Genomic DNA, 23,219 nt, shown 5'->3' with positions numbered 1-23,219 from the left:
TAATAGAAATAACTCCTGTGGACTGATCAATTTTGTAGACTGAATTGTGCTGGCTATGCTAAACTGAAAATAACTAAAAGCATGTTGGTTACTGAGCTTACTATACAAGGTCAACAAACAAGGCCATGAACAAAATCCTTACCAAAGTTTAGGAATGAAAATGGACCACTTGACTGTGAAGAATCCGATTCTGATTTTGCCAAACTGCAAACATCTTTGAAATAATTAAAAGAATAATTCTTAATATTTAATACAATTTTATTTGTTAACTATCAGTTTTTAAATATTTTATTATGTGATGTATTTGTCTACAAGAGGACAATAGGACAGCTGTCTATAGTAGGATTGGACATTGGCAAAAAAAAAGTAGGCCAACCCTAGATGACCCTTCCACCGCTAGTATGCCTCAGTTTTGGAGCAAAGCATTACCAAGGGCATGATCATAAACACAGAGGGTGGGGCTTGTGCCCCTCAATGAACTCCAAGAAAACAATTCCAACAACAAACAAACATTTACAGGAAGAATAGAAACATAAACTGGGCCCCCCCTGCAGCTTTAAAAAGCCACCTAAAAGGACCTTATGCCTAAAGCTGGCATCAGACAAGACAAACATCCACCCAGTAGAACTTAAAGGGGTTGTAAAGGTAAAAAAAAAAAATCCCTAAATAGCTTCCTTTACCTTAGTGCAGTCCTCCTTCACTTACCTCATCCTTCCATTTTGCTTTTAAATGTCCTTATTTCTTCTGAGAAATCCTCACTTCCTGTTCTTCTGTCTGTAACTACACACCATAATGCGAGGCTCTCTCCCTGGTGTGGAGAAAGCCTCTTGAGGGGGGAGGGGGGCGAGCAGGCAAGTCAGGACACTCTCTACTTTGCAGATAGAGAAAGGAGCTGTGTACTAGTGGGCGTCCTGACACTCCTGCTCGCCCCCTCAAGAGGCTTTCTCCACACCAGGGAGAAAGCCTCGCATTACGGTGTGTATTTACAGACAGAAGAACAGGAAGTGAGTATTTCTCAGAAGAAATAAGGACATTTAAAAGCAAAATCGAAAGAATGAGGTAAGTGAAGGAAGACTGCACTAAGGTAAAGGAAGTTTTATGTTTTTTTAGAACATTTTAGAATGTCTCCCCGCAGGGATGTAGTCCCAAGGGAGGGGGCGAGCATGCTGACTAACCCCCAGCCAGAACGGCTCGGATGATGGTGGAAAGCTTACTGAGGAGAAACAGGAAGTGAGAAATTCAGACAAAGAAAAAAAACATTTAGAAAGGAAATCGAAGGAAAAGATAAGTGAACCAACAATGCACTAGCTTAAAGGAACCTATTTCGAAAATAAAAAAAAACAAACCTTTACAACCCCTTTAAAGGGCTGTTCCGGGCAAAAAAAATAAACTGCAGCTGCTGGCTTTTAATGAATGGAGACTTACCTGTCCTGGTGTCCCTCGATGGGAAACATCAGCTGTCGGGTGATGCCGTTGCCATTGCGGGTAAGGGAACCCGGCAGTGTAGCCTTTCGGCTTCACGCCGGGAACCCTACAGTGCATGCGTGAGGCCCGCTCCTCTCTCCTATTAGCCCAGCGGCCAGGGGAGGAGGAGGGAGCCCCGCAGTGACGTCACGGCTGCGTCATGGCCACGGCCGGACTCCCGGAAGTGGGGAAGGATACCTGTTTTTGAATACGATGAGTGGAAGTTCCACTTTAGGGTGGAACTCTGCTTTAACTACCGTAAGTCTGCAAAGTGCTCCGCACAGAACCCAATGACTGAAGCTCACTGTCAGGCTACCCCTGCAAAATCACCAGCAGTGGTGTAGAGTCATAATAGATGAAAAAATCTAACATAAATACAGGTTAGTCTTTATAACAGCAGAGAGGAACAACAAAACATCCACCATACTAGGGCACTAGATTAAAATTGATACATGCTGTTAGTGGAAGGTGTTTTACCTTCTTACCATAAATTTATTTTCTAATTTATAAAAAAATAACAAATCGAATGATAATTGGAACTGTTATACTTTATATTGCATTAGCGCATGTATATTTGTATAGTTCATTCCAGACTCCAAACATTAAGAAGAAACACTTACTTTTCTTTACATTCTTTAGTATCTTTAAACTCTAAATGGAAATGGAAAAATTGATCTTAGAAACAACGTTGGCATAATTACCTTTTAACAATAATAAGCATAGTCAAATACTGCTTTCTCAATTTACAGAACTGCTTGAATGCCAAATAAGTTTTGATATCTGTATGTCATGGTTACAGTGAAGACTTAGAAGGAAAACAACTGAAACTGCTTCAAGCTTTCCTAGACCAAAGTGCAGTTTTTACTTGTCAAACTGGCACTTGTATTTATTCCTCACTGAATAAAGACCTAGGCTGCAGTACTACTGCTTGTTCCTACATGTATTTTTCTCTCACGTTTTTACATATAGATATTTTTAACATACTTTTATCAAGGTAGTTCAGTCACCAAGGACACTGTACTACTCGGGGGGATGGGTGATTGGGGATTTTTTCTTGTTTTGATACTGTTACAGTGATGAACATCGGTTACTGTCACAACAGCTGTGATGTACTAGATGGTGGATGAATCGAGCTGAGGCTGATTTTACCTGCTAACCACTCAGGCCGGGTGAGGTGGCCAGGCTATCCCTTCCTATTTCTACAGCCTGCTTTGGGCCTAGACAAACCTTTCCCCTGTCTGCTTCCTTAATAGTCAGTGACATCCAACTCATTGGACCTGTCAGCCTGAGCGGGGGTCCCTGATCATTTGTCGTGGATCACAGCTGTGATTAACTATTATTTGCTGTGATTGGCCCACAACTATCACATGGTACAGGGTGCTGTGATTGGCCCAGGTACCATATGATAGCTGTGGGCCAATCACAGCATCACTATACGAATCACAGCTGTTATGAATGAAATTGGCGTGCCGCCTTGCCGCATTAAATGTACTGTGGCCAGGTGGCAACTACTTAAGGAAAAACAAAAATTATTTCAAGGCAATTAGAAAAGTAAACAAACTGCTGTTTGTGTGCAACTGAACCAATATCATGTAGATAGCAATATGGTGAGTTTAATAGGGTTCTCACCCAAAGATATAACTGTTGTGCTTGTGGAGGAATATCTTATATACCTTGTGAGAAGCCTGCCGTGCAGTGTCAAAGGGCAATGTATAATGAAATAAAAAGAACTAGTAATGTGTTAACATTACTAGAATTAGGCATTCCAGTTTGGCTGAACTGTAGATCTGTGGCGAGTGGTGAGCACTGTCCTGCTGGTTACAATATCTCTATAAAATTTGTAGTTATGAGCCATGTCTGTGCAACTTTCTTCCAGTTACAATGTTTCCTCACAAACATACTGGTAGATAAAGAGATGACTAATCACATAAGCCTTAGATTGTATACAGAGGCGTGAGTAGAGTGTGGGACTGTAAGCTACCTTCTAGGGCATGGGTGCTCAACCTATGGCTCTCCAGCTGTTGCGGAACTACAATTCCCATGAGGCATTGCAAGCCGCTGACAGGTACAAGCATGTCTCCCAAAGGCTGAGGCATTATGGGAATTGTAGTTTTGCAACAGCTGGAGAACCACAGGTTGAGCACCCATGTTCTAGGGTGAGACTAATGTTAATGGTTGTACTGTATGTCCCTATGTAATAGGATAGGGCAGAATACATGTTGAAAATAATTAAAGGTACTCCAGTATACCTTCAATATTGCACTGTAATGCTGGCACTTTTCATGTACTTAAAGTGGAGTTCCACCCAAAAATAGAACTTCCGCTTTTTGTAACCCTCCCCCCCTCCAGTGTCAAATTTGGCACCTTTCAGGGGGGAGGGGGGTGCAGATACCTGTATAATACTGGTATTTGCACCACCTTTCGGGAGAGACTCCCACGGGAGTAACTCCACTCCCCCCCCACTGCCTTCTGGGAAACACGCTGGTACCAGGAGACAGCTGGGACCATTGGGAATGAGCCGCGCTGCTCACGCATGCGCAGTAGGGAACCGGGCAGTGAAGCCGCAAGGCTTCATTTCCTGATTCCCTCACCAAGGATGTCGGCGGGGGCAGCAGAGAGACGAGCGATTGCTCACCTTCTGCTGCCGACATTGCGGGTGCGCTGGACAGGTAAGTGTCCATTTATTAAAAGTCAGCAGCTGCAGTATTTGTAGCTGCTTGCTTTTTAATATTTTTATTTTTTTCGCAGGACCTCCCCTCCAAAGCTCAAACACACGCGCGTGTGTGTGTGTGCGTGTAATATACACACACATACTTTTATAAATAAATGTAAAAAACATTTTAAAATGTAATAACACATGGACAGTGTTAGTAGGGCAAAGGTTGGTGTCAGTAATTTTTATTATTTTATTTTTATATTCGTTGAAAAACAAAATGTAGGATCTCCACTGGGGGGCATTGGTGAAATATTAGCAGGAGGAATCTGAGCCACATGGGGTGATAAGGGTGTGCCAAGGCACACCCAGTACACCCCCTGTGCACGCCTTTGACTTAAAGGGGTTGTAAGTTTTTTTTTTTAAATAACAAACATGTCATACTTACCTCCACTGTGTAGTTCGTTTTGCACAGAGTGGCCCCGATCCTCGTCTTCTGGGGTCCATCAGTGGCTGTCTCGGCTCCTCCCTGCAAGACCTAACCCCCAAAGGCGTCCCTAGGGGGGGGCCAGAGGGGGCCCTGACCCCCCCAACATCATGCTGTGCCCCACCATGTGCCCTCCCCAAAAAAAAAATTTTTTTTGCAATTTTTGTATTTTGCTCCCCGAGAGGGAGAGCGTCCCCAGTCAGCTCTGCGGGGGATTCCTCCCCCTCCCTCTGCTCGCCGACACTGCATAATGCGAGCGCTCACACAACCAGATATTCTAGCCTGGACCGTGTTTAAGTGTGTGCACTGCAGACTGCAGTACACTGTAATCACTGAACTACATTATCTCCATCCCTTCTCTCCCCCCCCCCCCATCTGTCTCCCTCCCCTCTCCTGTTCTTTCAAAACATTCACAATTTACTTTCACTTTCAGTTAGGCAGATAATATACTGTGCAAATTTATTTCCTGCATCCACAGATTGCAGGAAAGAAACTTGCATGATTCCCCCATCAACAGACAGTGGTGACAGGGGAATGTCCCTTCTGCCCAGCAATTATATTCTCCCGACAAACAGTGATTATTACCAGTGGCTATACAGCAACCACTAGTGATAATTATAAGAGAATCTGCTCATTAATGGTTCAAATCTCAGACAGTTTCTGCTGAACTTTATGGGGCTGATGTACAGGAGGGCCAGCACAATATGTTGTTAGAGATGGGCTGGGCATGTTCAAAATTCCACATGCCAGAGCCCGCTAGGAAGCCCACACTGCACAGCGCTAATCACAGGCAGTGAGACATTTGCCGGTCCGCAGCTGCACAGATCAGGAAATGTCTCACTGCCTGTGATTAGCACTGTGGAGTGTCGGCTTCCTGGCGGGATCGGGCATGTGGGATTTCAAACACACCCAAGCCCATCTCTATTGGTTGTAGACAGTTGAGCTCCCTGCATGTTGCTTAGCAGCAGTGGACCCTTCTCTGACATGCTGATCGGGATGCAATCCAGGTGATGCTCTTAGTCAAATCCTAGTCAAAAATATCAGTGATTTTATTGATCAAAGCCCACACTTTACAGGCATAGAGCCCACATGGCTGCTGATCATACGGTTGATTATATTTATGTGGTTGTACTCTTGATGCTAATAAATACTATGTTTATTAGATCTGACTGGGAGCATCACCTGGATCACATGCCGATCAGCATGTCAACAGAAAAGGTTATACAGCATTACTGCTGCTAGGTGACCAGCTGGGGGCTCGGCTCTCTATAACCAATAGTGCCAGCCTTCCCCTGCATGCACCCATAATGTCACCAGCACTAGATCCTAATAAACTGCCGCCGCTACCAAGGAGACAGATGCCAGACCAGCGCTGTAAATAGCAGGGACAGGACAGCTGGGGATCCCCACTGTGGCAGAACACCAGGGCCCGGTGGCAAGACAACCTTTGCAACAATGATAGTTCTCCCACTGCTTTGGACCCTTATATTTTCTTGGTGTGCTGGTGACATATATCTCTTGTTTTTTTCCACCCTGGGGGGCCCCAGTATAGTAGGAAGGGAGCTCACTGCAGAACATGTGAAAGGACCCAAAGTGGGATCGTAGTAAAGGGCCCCAGGATATATATATATATATATAATTGCATTTTATAGTTGGCCCCCCTACTTTTGTCCCTGTCCCCCCATGTGCCCCCCCTAAATATGAAAGCTGGAGACGCCACTGCTAACCCCCTCCATGGGACGCACTCTCCCAAGGGGGTTAGCTTGCGGGCGCACTCCCGTGATATAGTCGGTGGCTATAACCGCCGACTGTATCACTCGGCCCACCCCCCGGCGTGCGGCGTCATTGAATGTGATTGACAGCAGCGAGAGCCAATGGCTGCGCTGCTATCAATCTATCCAATCTAGTCAATTAACAGCCAGACTCTGTGGAGAAGAGGACATCGGACATGCGCACAGCAGGTAAAATGGGGGAGCTGGGGGGCCGTCATTGCCAGGTGTTTTTACATCTTAATGCATAGGATGCATTAAGGTGAAAAAACATGAACCTTTTCAACCCCTTTAAATAGGTTACTATGATTATACTGCAGCTTCTCACAGTGTGCCTTAGAAAATGCAACAAACCAGACTTGCCCTCTTCATTTATAGGCAGGAGGGTGTCCAGCATCATCTAGTCTAGCCAATTCTGAACCAGAGAGTCCTAGGGTTCTTCCAGAGGCTGCTATGAGTTCCTTGAGCTTTAACTAATAGACCTCCCATTTGATTGTGCCCACATAGTTCCACGGCTAATGACACTTGGCAGTATCAATGGTATGACACCAATGATATTTGTAGCTATCTCTAAGGGTGGCATATGTACCACCACTGTAAGGGCCCTTTCACACAGGCTTCTCAGCTAAGGAACGATCTGCTGATCCCGGCTTAGCAGGTGGATGACAGGTCTGTCATCGCTCACTGTGCTTAGACGGACCTGTCAGATCTCCGCTCTCCTTTATGTGGAGATCGGATGAAAACAGACCGCCTGTACTTTTTCATCGGATCCAATGTTCTAGACCAGGGGTATTGAATTAAAATTTACTGAGGTCCGATTAGTAAAATTTTCTTCAAGCGGAGGTCCGAATCGCAGTTTTGTGCAATTACTCTGATTCTTTACATCACAGCCCAGGGGTGCAGACGCGACACACAATTCGTTTGAATGGGTTGCTGTGCCTGAGTTTTCTGCTGGAAAAAGGTCCTGGCATCTTTTTTAAAAATGCAGCCGCATGGAAACTGCATGCTGCGTTTATGTGCGGGAAATTGCACCTTGCATTTCAGTGCATTTAGGAGTCAATGGTACCCCTTCACGTTTACTGTGCAGCACCACATTTTGTGCACAGCTGCTTGTCCCCTTCACATCTTCCCCACCACAGCCCTGCCCCCCTTCACATATCCCCCCACACAGTATTACCCCCTTCACATATCACCCCACACAGTATTGTCCTATCACACATCCCCCCACACACAGAACTGCCCCCCCACACACAGCACTACCCCCCCCCACACACAGCACTGCCCCCACACACAGCATTGCCCCCACACACACAGCACTGTCCCCCCCCACAGCACTGCCCCCGCACACACAGCACTGCCCCCACACACACAGCACTGTCCCCACACACACACAGCACTGCCCCCACACACACAGCACTGTCCCCCCCACAGCACTGCCCCCACACACACAGCACTGCCCCCACACACACAGCACTGCCCCCACACACACAGCACTGTCCCCCCCACAGCACTGCCCCCGCACACACAGCACTGCCCCCACACACACACAGCACTGCCTCCACACACACACAGCACTGCCCCCACACACACACAGCACTGCCCCCACACACACACAGCACTGTCCCCCCCCACAGCACTGCCCCCACACACACAGCACTGCCCCCACACACAGCACTGTCCCCCCCACAGCACTGTCCCCCCCACACACAGCACTGTCCCCCCACACACAGCACTGCCCCCGCACACACAGCACTGCCCCCGCACACACAGCACTGCCCCCGCACACACAGCACTGCCCCCACACACACAGCACTGCCCCCCCCCCACACACAGCACTGCCCCCCCCACACACAGCACTGCCCCCACACACACAGCACTGTCCCCCCACACACAGCACTGTCCCCCCACACACAGCACTGTCCCCCCACACAGCACGGCCCCCGCACACACAGCACTGCCCCCCCCCCCCACACACACAGCACTGCCCCCGCACACACAGCACTGCCCCCACACACACAGCACTGCCCCCACACACACACAGCACTGCCCCCCCCCACACACAGCACTGCCCCCCCCCCCACACACAGCACTGCCCCCCCACACAGCACGGCCCCCGCACACACAGCACTGCCCCCCCCCACACACACAGCACTGCCCCCGCACACACAGCACTGCCCCCGCACACACAGCACTGCCCCCACACACACAGCACTGCCCCCGCACACACAGCACTGCCCCCACACACACAGCACTGCCCCCCCCACACACACAGCACTGCCCCCCCCACACACACAGCACTGCCCCCACACACACACAGCACTGCCCCCACACACACAGCACTGCCCCCGCACACACAGCACTGCCCCCACACACACAGCACTGCCCCCCCCCCACACACAGCACTGCCCCCACACACACAGCACTGCCCCCACACACACAGCACTGTCCCCCCACACACAGCACTGTCCCCCCACACAGCACGGCCCCCGCACACACAGCACTGCCCCCCCCCCCACACACACAGCACTGCCCCCGCACACACAGCACTGCCCCCGCACACACAGCACTGCCCCCGCACACACAGCACTGCCCCCACACACACAGCACTGCCCCCCCCCCACACACACACAGCACTGCCCCCACACACACAGCACTGTCCCCCCCACAGCACTGCCCCCACACACACAGCACTGCCCCCACACACAGCACTGTCCCCCCCACAGCACTGTCCCCCCACACACAGCACTGTCCCCCCACACACAGCACTGCCCCCGCACACACAGCACTGCCCCCGCACACACAGCACTGCCCCCACACACACAGCACTGCCCCCACACACACAGCACTGCCCCCCCCCCACACACAGCACTGCCCCCCCCACACACAGCACTGCCCCCACACACACAGCACTGTCCCCCCACACACAGCACTGTCCCCCCACACACAGCACTGTCCCCCCACACAGCACGGCCCCCGCACACACAGCACTGCCCCCCCCCCCACACACACAGCACTGCCCCCGCACACACAGCACTGCCCCCACACACACAGCACTGCCCCCACACACACACAGCACTGCCCCCACACACACAGCACTGTCCCCCCACACACAGCACTGTCCCCCCACACAGCACGGCCCCCGCACACACAGCACTGCCCCCACACACACAGCACTGCCCCCGCACACACAGCACTGCCCCCGCACACACAGCACTGCCCCCACACACACAGCACTGCCCCCGCACACACAGCACTGCCCCCACACACACAGCACTGCCCCCCCCACACACACAGCACTGCCCCCACACACACACAGCACTGCCCCCGCACACACAGCACTGCCCCCGCACACACAGCACTGCCCCCACACACACAGCACTGCCCCCCCCCACACACAGCACTGCCCCCCCCCCACACACAGCACTGCCCCCACACACACAGCACTGTCCCCCCACACACAGCACTGTCCCCCCACACAGCACGGCCCCCACACACAGCACTGCCCCCCCCCCCACACACACAGCACTGCCCCCGCACACACAGCACTGCCCCCGCACACACAGCACTGCCCCCGCACACACAGCACTGCCCCCACACACACAGCACTGCCCCCCCCCCCCCACACACACACAGCACTGCCCCCGCACACACAGCACTGCCCCCACACACACAGCACTGCCCCCACACACACAGCACTGCCCCCCCCCCCCACACACAGCACTGCCCCCCCCCCCACACACAGCACTGCCCCCCCCACACACACAGCACTGCCCCCCCCATCCATCCATCACATTTAGATATATTTTCCTCCCTTCCCTCTCCACCCCTACCTTTCACAGAGCGGAGAGCAGGAGGCGGGACAATCGCGAACTGAAGGCACAGCAGCACTGGGAGGGGCGCGGGAGCTGCCGGGTTGAATTTTCAGTGAACTGGTGATTGGCTGCTAGGACTGCCTCCTAGCAGCCAATCAAATCCTGATTAACGTGACAGGCGGCTACCTCTCTGGTCTCGCCCCCAGTCCAGAATTGTCCCGCCTCCCGCTCCTCTACTCTGCTAATGATAGCGGAGGAGGCTGGGGACAAAAGCGTCGACTAGATGGCGCGATCGCCGCGGTCCGTGAAGAGCAGCAGCTCGGGCCGGACGCGGACCGCGGGCCGCCATTTAGTGATGCCCGTTCTAGACGGACGGAAAATAGGGTCACCATTTGTCTGGATTTCACGGACAGGATCGGATATCGGCGGATGTCAGCGGACATGTCACCACTGACATCCGCCGCTCCATAGAGGTGAATGGAGTGTCCAATCAGGTCCGCCTGAATAACTAACAGGCAGACCTGATTGGAAAGCCAGTGTGAAAGGGACCTCAGAGGTGTTCATCCTCTCAGACCCCCAATTAATTGGTTTTAGCAAGGGTTCTCAGAGACCTGATAATTTTCTAAGGGTTCCTCTAAGGCAGTGGTTCTCAACCTTCTAATGCCGTGGCCCCTTGATAACATTTTTCAAGTTGTGGGGACCCCTAACAGTAAAATTTATTTTCATAACTTGGGTTGTCAGCAAGTAATTTGCACCCCTAACCCACAGGCATTTAGTGCTCCCTGAGTCCCTTCCACTCGTAGTGTTAAAATCCCTTATGGTACATTTTAGGATATACCTCTTTCTTTTTGTTCTCCTTTCTTTGCCTTTTAGCTCTTTCTATCCTAATTTCTTGTCCCCCATCCCTCTCTCTAGTCATCTTTCTTGTTCTTTCTCTTATTCTTTCTCTCCCTTTTTCTTTGTTCCTCCCCCTCTTTTTTCTTTTCTCTTCCATGTATTCTCTATTTTATTCCTTCTCTTACTCCTTGGTGGGGGGAATGGAACATCCCAGGATTCGGTGACCCCTGACAAATCATCATTCGACCCCCAGGTTGAGAACCACTGCTCTAAGGTATAAAAGTTTGAGAAAGGCTGATCTAGTTCAGAAAGCATGAATGGCTTAGGAGTACTAAGGCAGGCAGTTATGTCCCTGCATTGCAGAGAGCAATGGAGAGACCTTGTGATCGCACCAAAGTCAGACCAAAGTAGTGCAGGGACTACTTTGAAGTCGCTGTGACTTGAAGTTACACATATATGAATGGTACTCATTGAAAATCATAGGGTACAGCTTTTCATGCAACTTTTTAGTCCCAAGTCGCAGGACAAATCGCACAAAAAAAAAAGTGGGAGTATGATGTTGTGCTGTTTGATGCCAACACATTTAAATAGACAGCTCCCTAAAAAAAAAACATTCAATGGTTGGGTCATGCACAATCATTTAAAAGCCTATGATTGACTGTAAGTTTCCAAACTGCCATCTTAAATACTTTACCTTTTTCCTGGTAATTTGTTTAGCAGGCTCTGAAGTTGAGACAGAACCAGAGATTTCTGTTTCAGTGGGATGTGCAGGGCGAGGATTATCAGAAACAATGTATTCCATATCTGTAACACAAAAGCTTTGTCATTTGGGTCTATTCAACCATTATAAATATTTTGTCTTCATAGACGATTTCTACTTTTTTGTTTTACTTTCTTAACTTCTTAAAGCTGACCAAATTTTGCCCAGCCAAAACTGTTCCTTTTTGTTGACTCTTTACAGAATAATACTTTGGTTTATTTTTTACTATGCTATTATCCATACTTACTGATAGCTCCATCTGCAATAATGTAGGAATCCTCCGTTCTTTCTGGTATAGGGGGTGGAGAAGCAGATCTATCACGTGCTTTTCCTAAAACATAATTTTTTTTTCATTAGCAGGTGCATGTCACAAGATATTTAAGATAAACACATGGGGCCAGATCCAGAGAAAATTACATCCGTGCAGCGTATCAGAGACCTTACCTGGCGGAATTTCAAATGCTCAACGATTTCACGCCGCAAGTTACGGCGGCGTAGTGTATTTGTGGCGGCGGAATTCAAATCGGCGATTAGGTGGCGTGATTCATTTACATGAATCGCGTCCCCGCGCCGAATGAGCTGCGCATGCGTCGTCCCAAAATTTTCCGCCGTGCATTGCGCTAAATGATGTCGCTAGGACGTCATTTTTTTAACTTAGCTGTGAGTTACGTCCATCCCTATTCACGAACGACTTACGCAAAAAAAAAAAATTCAAATTTTGACGTGGGAACGACGGCCATACTTAACATGGCAAGTCTATCTATACGACGCAAAATACCAGTTTTAACTATACGCCGGAAAAAGCCGACTACAGACGACGTTAGAAAATGCAACGGCCGCGCGTACGTTCTGTATTGAAGTCAATGCAAGTCACCCCGAGTCGCCCCCAAAGTCGTGCAAGAACCTTTTTCTAAGTCGGAGCGACTTGAGTCGCTCCTATTTTAACGGTTCCATTAAATAGAGCAAAGCGCGACTTGTCAGCTGCCTAACTAGTCGCCCCAGTGTGAATCGGCTCTTAATGTACACAAATCCTTAATTTAAGGTATAACTAAAGGCAAAACCTTTTTTTTGTTTTTTTTTAAGTTTTGGGTAGAGGAGTGATGGAGTTTTTAATTGCTGTTTGTGTCCTCGTTTGGGAGATTATATTTGTCCTGTTTACCCTAATCATTGAAAGTGAAAGTATAGGAAATCCTACATGTTGGATTGTTCCCAAAAAAGTAATAGAGGGGAAATCTTCGATTGGTTCTGGTGACCTGGGAATCCCCAAGAGATTCCCTTCATTTTCAAGGATTTCCTTTCACTTTCTGTTTGGTTATAGGACAGGAAGTGAAGGGAAATCTTCCCAAATGGTTAAAAGATGGCAAAAATAAACCTTAGAAGGTTTATTGTAAGATGAGAACAAGGAAGAAGTAAAGGAATCTCTGCAGCTGGAAGGTATAAGTGTTAGAGGAGAGTAGCAAGAAAAATTCAGTACTGTCTGTGATAATTTTTTAATTTTCTCTAATATCCCAATTTTTAGGACATTCTTTTGGAATGCACCTGCTTCTTCAAGGTTCAAACAGTGCTTAAGTAAAATAAAAGTAATAGAGAGGAAATCTTTGAATGGGGACACTAGTTCTGGTGGCCTGGGAGTCCCCAAGAGATTCCCTTAATTTTCAGGGATTTCCTTTCACTTCCTTTTTGGTTATGGGACAGGAAGTAAAAGATGGCAAAAATAAACCTTACAAGGTTTATTGTAACATGAGAACAAGGAAGAAGTAAAGGAATCTCTGCAGCTGGAAGGTATAAGGCCCCATTCACACCTGAGCATAGCGTTTTCAGACAGAGAGTCATGCAAATTTACCGTGATTTTGCCGTGATTTTTTAATGGGACCCCATTCACACTTGAGCGTTTTGTAGCTTGAAGCCTGAAGCTACAAAATGCTGGAGGGGAACAAATCTATTATTCTCTTTGGAGATGGTTAACATCTCCACTTCAAAACGCCTGAAGCCATACGCTCCAAAACGCCTAAAGCTCAAACAAGTTCTGGGACGTTTTTCTGCTTTTTAGATTGGCAACCTTTTGACCTGTATAAAATCGCTGCAAAAACGCGGTAAAAAACACTGTAAAAATCGCGGTAAATTTGCGTGACTTTGCGCCTGAAAACACCATGCTCGTACACACGACCGAGTTTCTCGGCAAAAACCAGCAAGAGATATTTTTTTTCCGAGGAAACCGGTCGTGTGTACATTTTTGTTGAGGAAACTGTCGAGAAACTCGACAAGCCAAAAAGAGAGCAAGTTCTCTATTTCCCCGACGGGAATGGAGAAACTTGCCTTGTCGAGTTCCTCGACAGCCTAACAAGGAACTCGATGAGGAAAACGATGTGTTTCGCCCGTCGAGTTCCTCGGTCGTGTGTACGAGGTTTTAGTGTTAGAGGAGAGTAGCAAGAAAAATTCAGTACTGTCTGTGATAATTTTTTTTATTTTCACTAATATCCCAATTTCTAGGACATTCTTTTGGAGTGCACCTGCTTCTTCAAGGCTCAAGCAGTACTTGTTGCAAGTGCACTAATCTGGGTACAATCACCTCAAAGAGGTGATTTTGGGCTGTTTCCAGAAAAGTAATAGAGGGGAAATCTTTGAATGGGAACACTAGTTCTGGTGACCTGGGAGTCCACATGAGATCCCCTTAATTTTCAGGGATTTCCTTTCACTTCCTGTTTGGTTATGGGACAGGAAGTGAAGGGAAATCTCCCCAATGGGTAAAAGATGGCAAAAATAAACCTTACCAGGGTTATAACCCTCCCTTACTATATCCAAAAAAAAAAAAAAAAAGATTTTGCCTATAGTACTACAATACATGTTTTATAAAGTGGTATAGTAGGCACCTACCTAAGGAGCTACCTAAGGAGCCTCAGACATTATGTAAATATTTCATTTATCTACTGATTTCAAGCCTGACTTGCTCTGCTTCAAATGACCACAACTAACTAGTGGTTTAAACCTCTGTTTTTAATGCTTACTGTTAGACAGGTGAATTTTGTTTTGTTCCCGATTGGTCAGTAATTTTAAGCCTGGATATTATTGGAAACATATATATATATATATATATATATATATATATATATATATATATATATATAATTATTTTTGAACTATTGCTTATTTCTAAAAAACGCATCTCATTCAAAGTCCCAAACCCCTCCATCTTCTATCCATTAACAGGGATGGAGGCGTATGTTGGTTCATCATATGCTTTATTTAAAGTCCCAAACTTATCCTCTATCCACTAAACTGCTTTACCTTTTATGGAGTTTGTAACCTCAAGTTTTTGCTGCCTCCACTTGGAAGGCTGAAAGAACTGCTTCAAAATACTTTCACATTTTCTTTATTAAAGCAAATACCAAAGGCATCTACTGTGCAGACATTCTGTTATTTTGACCAAAGATGGGAACATCTCAAGGACTGATGCATTGCAGGCTTCAAAGGGGGTCTGTGGCTTGGGACCTTTACAGCCACAGGGTCCTGGGTGGCATGACAGGGAGGCAACTGTCATGGTCTTACCTCTCTCTTGTCTCCTTCGTTTGACATGTGCTGGCGGCCATCTTGGTTTCTAGGTCTCTTGTAGCCTCCCACCCTGCGGCTCCTCCTTCCCACTGGGAGGAGCTGGATGCCTGGCTCATATATATAGGAGCTCTGTGGCTTCAGTTCCTTGCTTGGTCCTCCTGTGTTCACATGCTTCTAAGACTGCTGCTGCTGCTTCTGGTTCTGATCCTGGCTTCGTCTGACTTCCCTGCTGGTTCCTGATCCTGGTTTCGTCTGACTTCCCTGCTGGTTCCTGATCCTGGCTTCGTCTGACTTCCCTGCTGGTTCCTGATCCTGGCTTCGTCTGACTACCCTTCTGGTTCCTGACCTCTGGTTTCACCATCCGTTTGGACTTTTGCTTTACAGCTTGATTTTCAATAAAGCCTTCTTATTTTCACTTATCTCTTGTTGTACGTCTGGTTCATGGTTCCGTAACATTAGGACCAAGCCATGAATTTTGATGGTACAGGGCCATCCTCGCTACCCACGCTGGTTGCCAGACTTGATCAGCAGGATTACCTGTTGGGTCAGTTCGCAGTGGCGTTGCAAACCCTGCTTGAACGCACGGTTCATTTCGCTTCCGTTGCCGATGGGTCGGTTGTCGCTCCTGGGCCCGCTCCTACTGCCACTCCGGTTGTTGCGCCAGAGTCTACCCCGACACCTGTTGTTGCGCCTGCAGTGTTTCGGGGTATGACCGGTTCTGCCCCCCTTCCACAGCGATTTGGGGGAGAGCCAACTCAGTGCCGAGGTTTCCTTAACCAAGTGGGCATTTATTTCGAGTTGCTGCCACATGCCTTTCCCACCGAGAGATCAAAGGTGGGCTTCTTGATCTCGCTGCTCTCGGACAAGGCCTTGGCCTGGGCCAGCCCTTTATGGGAGAACAACAATCCGGTGGTTGCCGAGTTTTCCGGTTTTGTTGCTTCTCTTCGGAAGGTATTCGATGTGCCGGCTCGCGCCGCCTCTGCTGCGAAGCTCCTTATGTCCGTCAGACAGGGATTACGATCCGTAGCCGAATACGCCATTGAGTTTCGTACCCTGGCAGCAGAGGTGGGCTGGAATAATGAGGCTCTGGTCGCTGCTTTCTCTCATGGTCTCTCGGATGCCTTGAAGGATGAGGTTGCAGCTAAGGACCTACCAGTGGAGCTTGAGGCTCTTATTTCTTTCCTGATTTTGATTGACACCAGACTCAGGGAGAGACCTTCCTTTAAGGAGAGCCTGCGGAGGCCTCCTAACAGTTTGGCGCCTACGTTTGCTGTCCCACCCGTGCCTCCCTCTCCTCCCACGCCTCCTGGGGTTGACTTGTCTGGGGGTGAACCCATGCAGCTGGGGTTTGCTCGCCTGTCCGAGGGGGAGAGGGTACTCCGGAGACGCGAGGGCCGATGCATGTACTGTGGTCTCGGTGGGCATTTTCGGTTGGCATGTCCGAACCGTCCGGGAAACGCTTGCACCTGAGATCCTGTCGGGGGCAGATCTTGGGTGGAGTCTCCTCGTCCCCGGTTTCCCGTGTTGATAAACCACTGATCACTGTTGTCCTCTCCTGGGTCGGAGGCTCGGTGACGACCCAGGCGTTGGTGGACTCTGGTGCTGGTGGTTTTTTCATTGATAGTGCGTTCGCTGCCGCCAATTCCATTCCTCTGCAGGCTCGAGGTTCCCCGCTGGCTCTAGAGACGATAGACGGCAGACCCCTCCAGCCGTCACACGTGACTCATGAGACCCTTCCAGTGGGGATAGCCATTGGTGCCGTTCACAGAGAGTCGGTCTGCTTCCAGGTTATTTCGTCTCCACACTACTCGGTGGTCTTGGGGTACCCCTGGCTCCAGAAGCATAATCCGACTTTCGACTGGAGATCGGCCGAGATCCTCTCATGGTCACCACAGTGTGGGGCTAGTTGCATCCATGGGCCTGTCAAGTTGCTGTGTACTTCCTCGGACTCTCTGTTGCCTCCTGAATATGAGGAGTACCGGGATGTATTCGATAAGGTGCGCGCAGTTGCCCTACCTCCGCACCGCCCATACGATTGTGCCATAGAGTTACAACCTGGTGCCGTTCCTCCTCGCGGCAGGGTCTATCCACTGTCGGTTGCGGAGAATGAGGCCATGGAGGAGTACGTGATGGAGGCGCTGTCCCGTGGTCACATTCGCAAATCCTCGTCCCCGGCAGGGGCTGGATTTTTCTTTGTGAAAAAGAAGGGCGGTGAGTTGAGGCCTTGCATCGATTACAGGGGCCTTAATCGCATCACGATCAAGAACGCTTACCCGATACCCTTGATTTCCGAGCTGTTCGATCGCCTTAAGGGGGCCACGGTCTTTACCAAACTCGACCTGAGGGCGGCATATAACCTGGTAAGGATCAAGGCGGGCGATGAGTGGAAGACCGCGTTTAACACCAGGACTGGGCATTATGAATCCTTGGTTATGCCCTTTGGGTTGTGCAATGCGCCCGCAGTCTTTCAGGAATTCATCAACGATGTTTTCCGTGACCTGTTGCAGCAGTGTGTGGTGGTCTATTTGGATGACATCTTGGTATACTCTGAATCCATGGAGGCCCACATTCTGGATGTCAAGCGAGTGTTGCAACGGTTACGAGAGAACAAGCTGTTCGGTAAGCTTGAGAAATGCGAATTTCACCGATCCCAGGTAACCTTCTTAGGTTACATCATTTCCGCTGAGGGGTTCTCCATGGACCCTGAGAAGGTTTCGGCTGTCTTACAGTGGCCTCAGCCCAGTGGTCTTCGTTCCTTGCAGCGCTTTTTGGGCTTCGCCAATTATTATCGGAAGTTCATCAGGGACTTCTCCATGCTGGCCAAGCCTCTCACGGATCTGACCAGGAAGGGCAGTAATTCCCAGGTCTGGCCGCTTGAGGCCATCCGGGCTTTTGAGGCCCTAAAATCCGCCTTTGTGTCGGCTCCGATTCTGTCTCATCCCAACCCTGGGTTGCCCTTTGTCCTCGAGGTGGACGCGTCTGAGACGGGAGTAGGCGCCCTTCTGTCTCAGCGTAGAACACCAGAGGGTCCGCTGCTTCCTTGTGGGTTTTACTCCCGGAAACTGTCACCCGCGGACTGCAACTATCAGATTGGTGACAGGGAGTTATTGGCCATAGTGCAGGCTCTCAAAGAGTGGAGGCACTTGCTCGAGGGCTCGGTGGTTCCGGTTCTCATCCTGACGGACCACAATAATCTGACCTACCTTTCTGAGGCCAAGAGATTGACACCACGTCAGGCCAGATGGGCTCTGTTCTTGTCACGTTTTAATTACGTGGTCTCCTACCTACCTGGTTCCAAGAACATCAGGGCGGATGCCTTATCACGGCAGTACTCCGAGCTGTCCAGGGAGGAATCTATACCGACTTCGGTCATACCTCCGAATCAGATCCTGGCCGCCATTCGCACCAGCCTGACCTCTCCCCTTGGTGAGCAGATTTTGGCGGCTCAGTCTGGTGCTCCCTCTGGGAGACCCAACGGCAGATGTTTTGTGCCTGAGGAGTTGCGCACTCGGTTGTTGCGAACCTACCATAACCCCAAGACCGCGGGGCATCCTGGTAAGAATCAGGTGTCCTGGGCTGTTTCACGTCTGTTCTGGTGGCCTTCCCTACGTTCCGACATCGCCGCATATGTAGCGGCATGCTCCGTTTGTGCCCAAAGTAAGTCCCCTCGGCACCTTCCGTTGGGCCTGCTGCAACCCATAGCCACCGGGGAGCGCCCATGGTCACACCTGGGGATGGATTTCATTGTGGACCTCCCTGCATCCCGAGGCCATACGGTCATTCTCATGATTGTGGATCGGTTTTCCAAAATGTGCCACTGTGTTCCTCTCAAGAAGTTACACTCTGCACAAGAGTTGGCCACGATTTTTGCTCAGGAGGTCTTCCGGTTGCACGGTTTGCCCAAGGAGATAGTGTCGGATCGGGGGAGTCAGTTTGTGTCCAGGTTCTGGCGCGCCTTTTGCTCCCAGTTGGGGATTCATCTCTCCTTCTCCTCGGCCTACCACCCTCAGTCCAATGGGGCCGCAGAACGATCCAATCAGGCCTTGGAGCAATTCCTTCGTTGCTATGTCTCCGATCACCAGGACAATTGGGTTGATCTCCTGCCTTGGGCTGAGTTTGCCAGGAACACGGCTGTGAACTCTTCCTCTGGGACGTCTCCCTTCATGGCCAATTATGGGTTCCAACCTGCCGTGTTACCGGAGGCATTCTCTCCCCAGGATATTCCGGCTGTGGAGGATCACCTTTCCGTCCTACGCGCCTCTTGGGTACAGATCCAGAAGTCCCTTGAGGTCTCTGCGCAGCGCCAGAAACTCCAGGCTGATCGCAGACGAGCGCCTGCTCCTTCCTACCAGGTCGGAGACCGTGTATGGTTGTCCACTCGCAACCTCAACCTTCGAGTGCCCACTCCCAAGCTGGCTCCTCGCTTTGTTGGTCCCTTCCGAGTGCTTCGCAGGGTAAACCCGGTAGCCTATGCCCTTGCTCCTGGCATGCGGATCTCCAACGTGTTTCATGTCTCCCTGTTGAAGCCACTGGTGTGCAATCGCTTCACTTCCTCGGTTCCTCGGCCTCGTCCGGTCCAAGTGGGCAATCATGAGGAGTATGAGGTGAGCAATATCCTGGACTCACGCCTGGTCCGCGGTCGGGTGCAGTTTTTGGTCCACTGGCGTGGTTATGGTCCAGAGGAGCGTTCCTGGGTTCCCTCCGCAGATGTCCATGCTACTGCCTTGCTCCGAGCCTTCCACGCACGCTTCCCTCAGAAACCGTTTTTTGCACCGCGGAGGAGGGGCCCTTGAGGGGGAGGTACTGTCATGGTCTTACCTCTCTCCTGTCTCCTTCGTTTGACATGTGCTGGCGGCCATCTTGGTTTCTAGGTCTCTTGTAGCCTCCCACCCTGCGGCTCCTCCTTCCCACTGGGAGGAGCTGGATGCCTGGCTCATATATATAGGAGCTCTGTGGCTTCAGTTCCTTGCTTGGTCCTCCTGTGTTCTCATGCTTCTAAGACTGCTGCTGCTGCTTCTGGTTCTGATCCTGGCTTCGTCTGACTTCCCTGCTGGTTCCTGATCCTGGCTTCGTCTAACTTCCCTGCTGGTTCCTGATCCTGGCTTCGTCTGACTTCCCTGCTGGTTCCTGATCCTGGCTTCGTCTGACTACCCTTCTGGTTCCTGACCTCTGGTTTCACCATCCGTTTGGACTTTTGCTTTACAGCTTGATTTTCAATAAAGCCTTCTTATTTTCACTTATCTCTTGTTGTACGTCTGGTTCATGGTTCCGTAACAGCAACATATGCTAGATTATCCCAGCAAGCTCAATAATCATAGGAAAATCAGGAAGGGTTACAATGTCCCCACCTTTCAGCTACAGGGCACAGGGGAGGCATACAGCCAAGCAAATGGTCTCATTGCTTAACACTATAATTGGTTGCTTTGGTGGCCAACAAAAAGATAGCAGAAGGTAGAAGAAGATAGGCCTGTCCTTGACTTCCTAAGCTGAAGTTGGTATTTACACAAAATAGTTATTTTGGAGCTCTTACTTTGCTTTGAAAGGGTATTTATTGTAAGTTTATACTCATGGTATATAGTCATGCAGCCATTTACATAGACACAGATTTATTTTAAGGCAAATGGTATTGTGTTTTATGCTGTAGCATAGACTTGGGACCGGTCTGGCTGTTTGGTCCCAGGTTCCATTCCCCGATAGGCACACAGCAGCCAGACACTCTATTTCACAGTCACTCATGTCAGAGAACAGGCTAGCCATGTCTTTTTGTGTTTTTTATTTTATTAGGGAATTGGGTTAGGGTGAGCTTGAGCCTAGGCATACTCCAAAAAACTTTAGCAACTTGCAGAAGAGGGCACTAAATCCGAACTATTCCTTCAGGGTGAAGGCACCCCCTGTAGGTGAACTGGTTCTAAAACAGGGACTCCTCAACAGGAGTATAGTCCTGGATGTACAAAGAATGAGCTCTCCCAAATGAGGCCAAAGAAAATCACTATATGTCCAGAAGGCTGGTGCTCACTGTTTCCTGAATACTGCAGTATCAGGCAGTTGCTGCACTTGATTTGCCTGTGCCCTGGATCCCTAGATGAACTCTCTGCAACATTCAGGAGGCTAGGCCAGCGGTCCCCCAGCCAAAGCAAGAACCAGGACCCCAAAAAGGATTCTTTCAGTTGCAGGTGAACTCCCAGGGATGCCACAGCCCTCAGGCTGGGTCTTGCTCCCTCTGTTCTGTTCTGGGTCCCAGCCTGGTCACTCACTCCACTGACCAGGGACAGGCTGAAGAGGCAGTAATATGGCCAGAGTCTGTGTTCTTCCACTCACTATATCCCATAACTCAATAGGATGCAGGGATAAGTAACCCAAAACAGATGCTACTAAACTATTGTTGCTCTCCCTGGCTACAGGGAGGCCAACATTTTTATTTAACACTAGTACACAATGTTTGACAGCTCAACCCACTAAATGTGAAATGTGACTACATGTTATGGGTTAATATATTCTCTAAATCATCTCTTCTCTTTGCAGCTCTTTATTAAGCTAGTTCATACCTTATTAAATCATACACACTGTACTTTCCTACTTAACTTTGGCTATAATTCAATACATGTTTATGAATGTATTTTCAAATACAGATCATAACATAAGAGAACAGGTACAGGTACAACTTGTTGCAAGTGCACTAATCTGGGTACAATCACCTCAAAGAGGATAGTAAAAAAAGATGGAAGGGGGAGGAAGTGGGAAGGGAAAGAGGACATCGAGCACACCCAAGCCATAACCTTGGGGCTCAGCACCTAAAGAGAGGCATAAATCATACCTCCCAACCTGCATGGATTATGCAGGACTTTCCTGCATAGACACTGTATTCGGAAACTTTGGTGTGAGGGAAAAAAATAATCCCCCCCCCCCTCAACAACTTTGGTGTCAGGAGAAAAAAAATGTTGTTGTTCCGCGGTAGCACCAACTATATTTTAAATAGTTATTTTATTTATTTATTTCAGGTACTTGTATAGCGCCATCAATTTACGCAGGACTTTACATATACATTGTACATTCACATCAGTCCCTACTCTCAAGGAGCTTACAATGTAAGGTCCCTAACTCACATTCATACATACACATACTAGGGCCAAATTAGACAGGACCAATTAACCTACCAGCATGTCTTTGGAGTGTAAGAGGAAACTGGAGTACCTGGAGGAAACCCAAGTAGGTACAGGGAGAACATGAAAACTCCATAGAGTCGATTTGAGATATTCCTAGACATTGGATGCATACTTTTCTACACCTAAAGTTCTGACCAAGCTGAATCAAAAAGGCGGAAACCAAAAAAGACATGTACATTTTTTTTTTGCAATGCCTACATCACATTAAAATAATTTAGAATGTCAGTCTAAAATAGTTACATAGGGCCAGATTCACAAAGGAGATACGACGGAGTATCTCAGATACTCTGTCGTATCTCTCAGAGTATCTATGCGACTGATTCATAGGGCCAGATTCACGTAGCGCAGCGGATCTATAGATCCGCTCGTTCTACGTGAATTAAGATCCGCTCCCGCAAGTTTAGGAGGCAAGTGGCTAATTCACAAACCACTTACCTCCAAACTTGCGACGGCGGATCCTAAATCCCCCGGCAGAATTCAAATTCCGCGGCTAGGGGAGTGTACTATTTAAATCAGGCGCGTTCCCGCGCCGATTTAAATGCGTATGCGCCGTCCGGGGAATTTCCCGGCGTGCATTGCTCCCACTGACGTCGCTAGGACGTCAGTGGTTGCGATGCTTACGTAAACGACGTCCATCCGTATTCTAGAACGACTTACGCAAACGACGTTAAAAAATTTAAATTCGACGCGGGAACGTCGGCTATACTTAACATAGGCTGCGCCTG

General features: G+C 49.1%; 1 protein-coding gene across 1 annotated transcript in view; it reads right to left on the bottom strand.

Annotated features, from left to right (window-relative positions):
- The window catches only part of PTPN22 (protein tyrosine phosphatase non-receptor type 22), a 186,639-nt gene that overhangs the window by 5,635 nt on the left and 157,785 nt on the right, over positions 1–23,219 (bottom strand). The window contains exons 17-20 of the mRNA XM_040337464.1: positions 12,030–12,113; positions 11,717–11,826; positions 2,085–2,115; positions 143–214 (exon numbers count right to left, since the gene is read on the bottom strand). Of these exons, the coding sequence (XP_040193398.1) occupies positions 143–214; positions 2,085–2,115; positions 11,717–11,826; positions 12,030–12,113 (297 nt within the window). The remainder of the gene's footprint in view (positions 1–142; positions 215–2,084; positions 2,116–11,716; positions 11,827–12,029; positions 12,114–23,219) is intronic.

The sequence above is a fragment of the Rana temporaria genome, chromosome 2 (assembly GCF_905171775.1).
Source record: "Rana temporaria chromosome 2, aRanTem1.1, whole genome shotgun sequence".
NCBI lineage: Eukaryota > Metazoa > Chordata > Amphibia > Anura > Ranidae > Rana > Rana temporaria.
The sequence above is the reverse complement of the archived record's forward strand: the minus strand, read 5'-3'. Positions and strand labels throughout refer to the sequence as shown.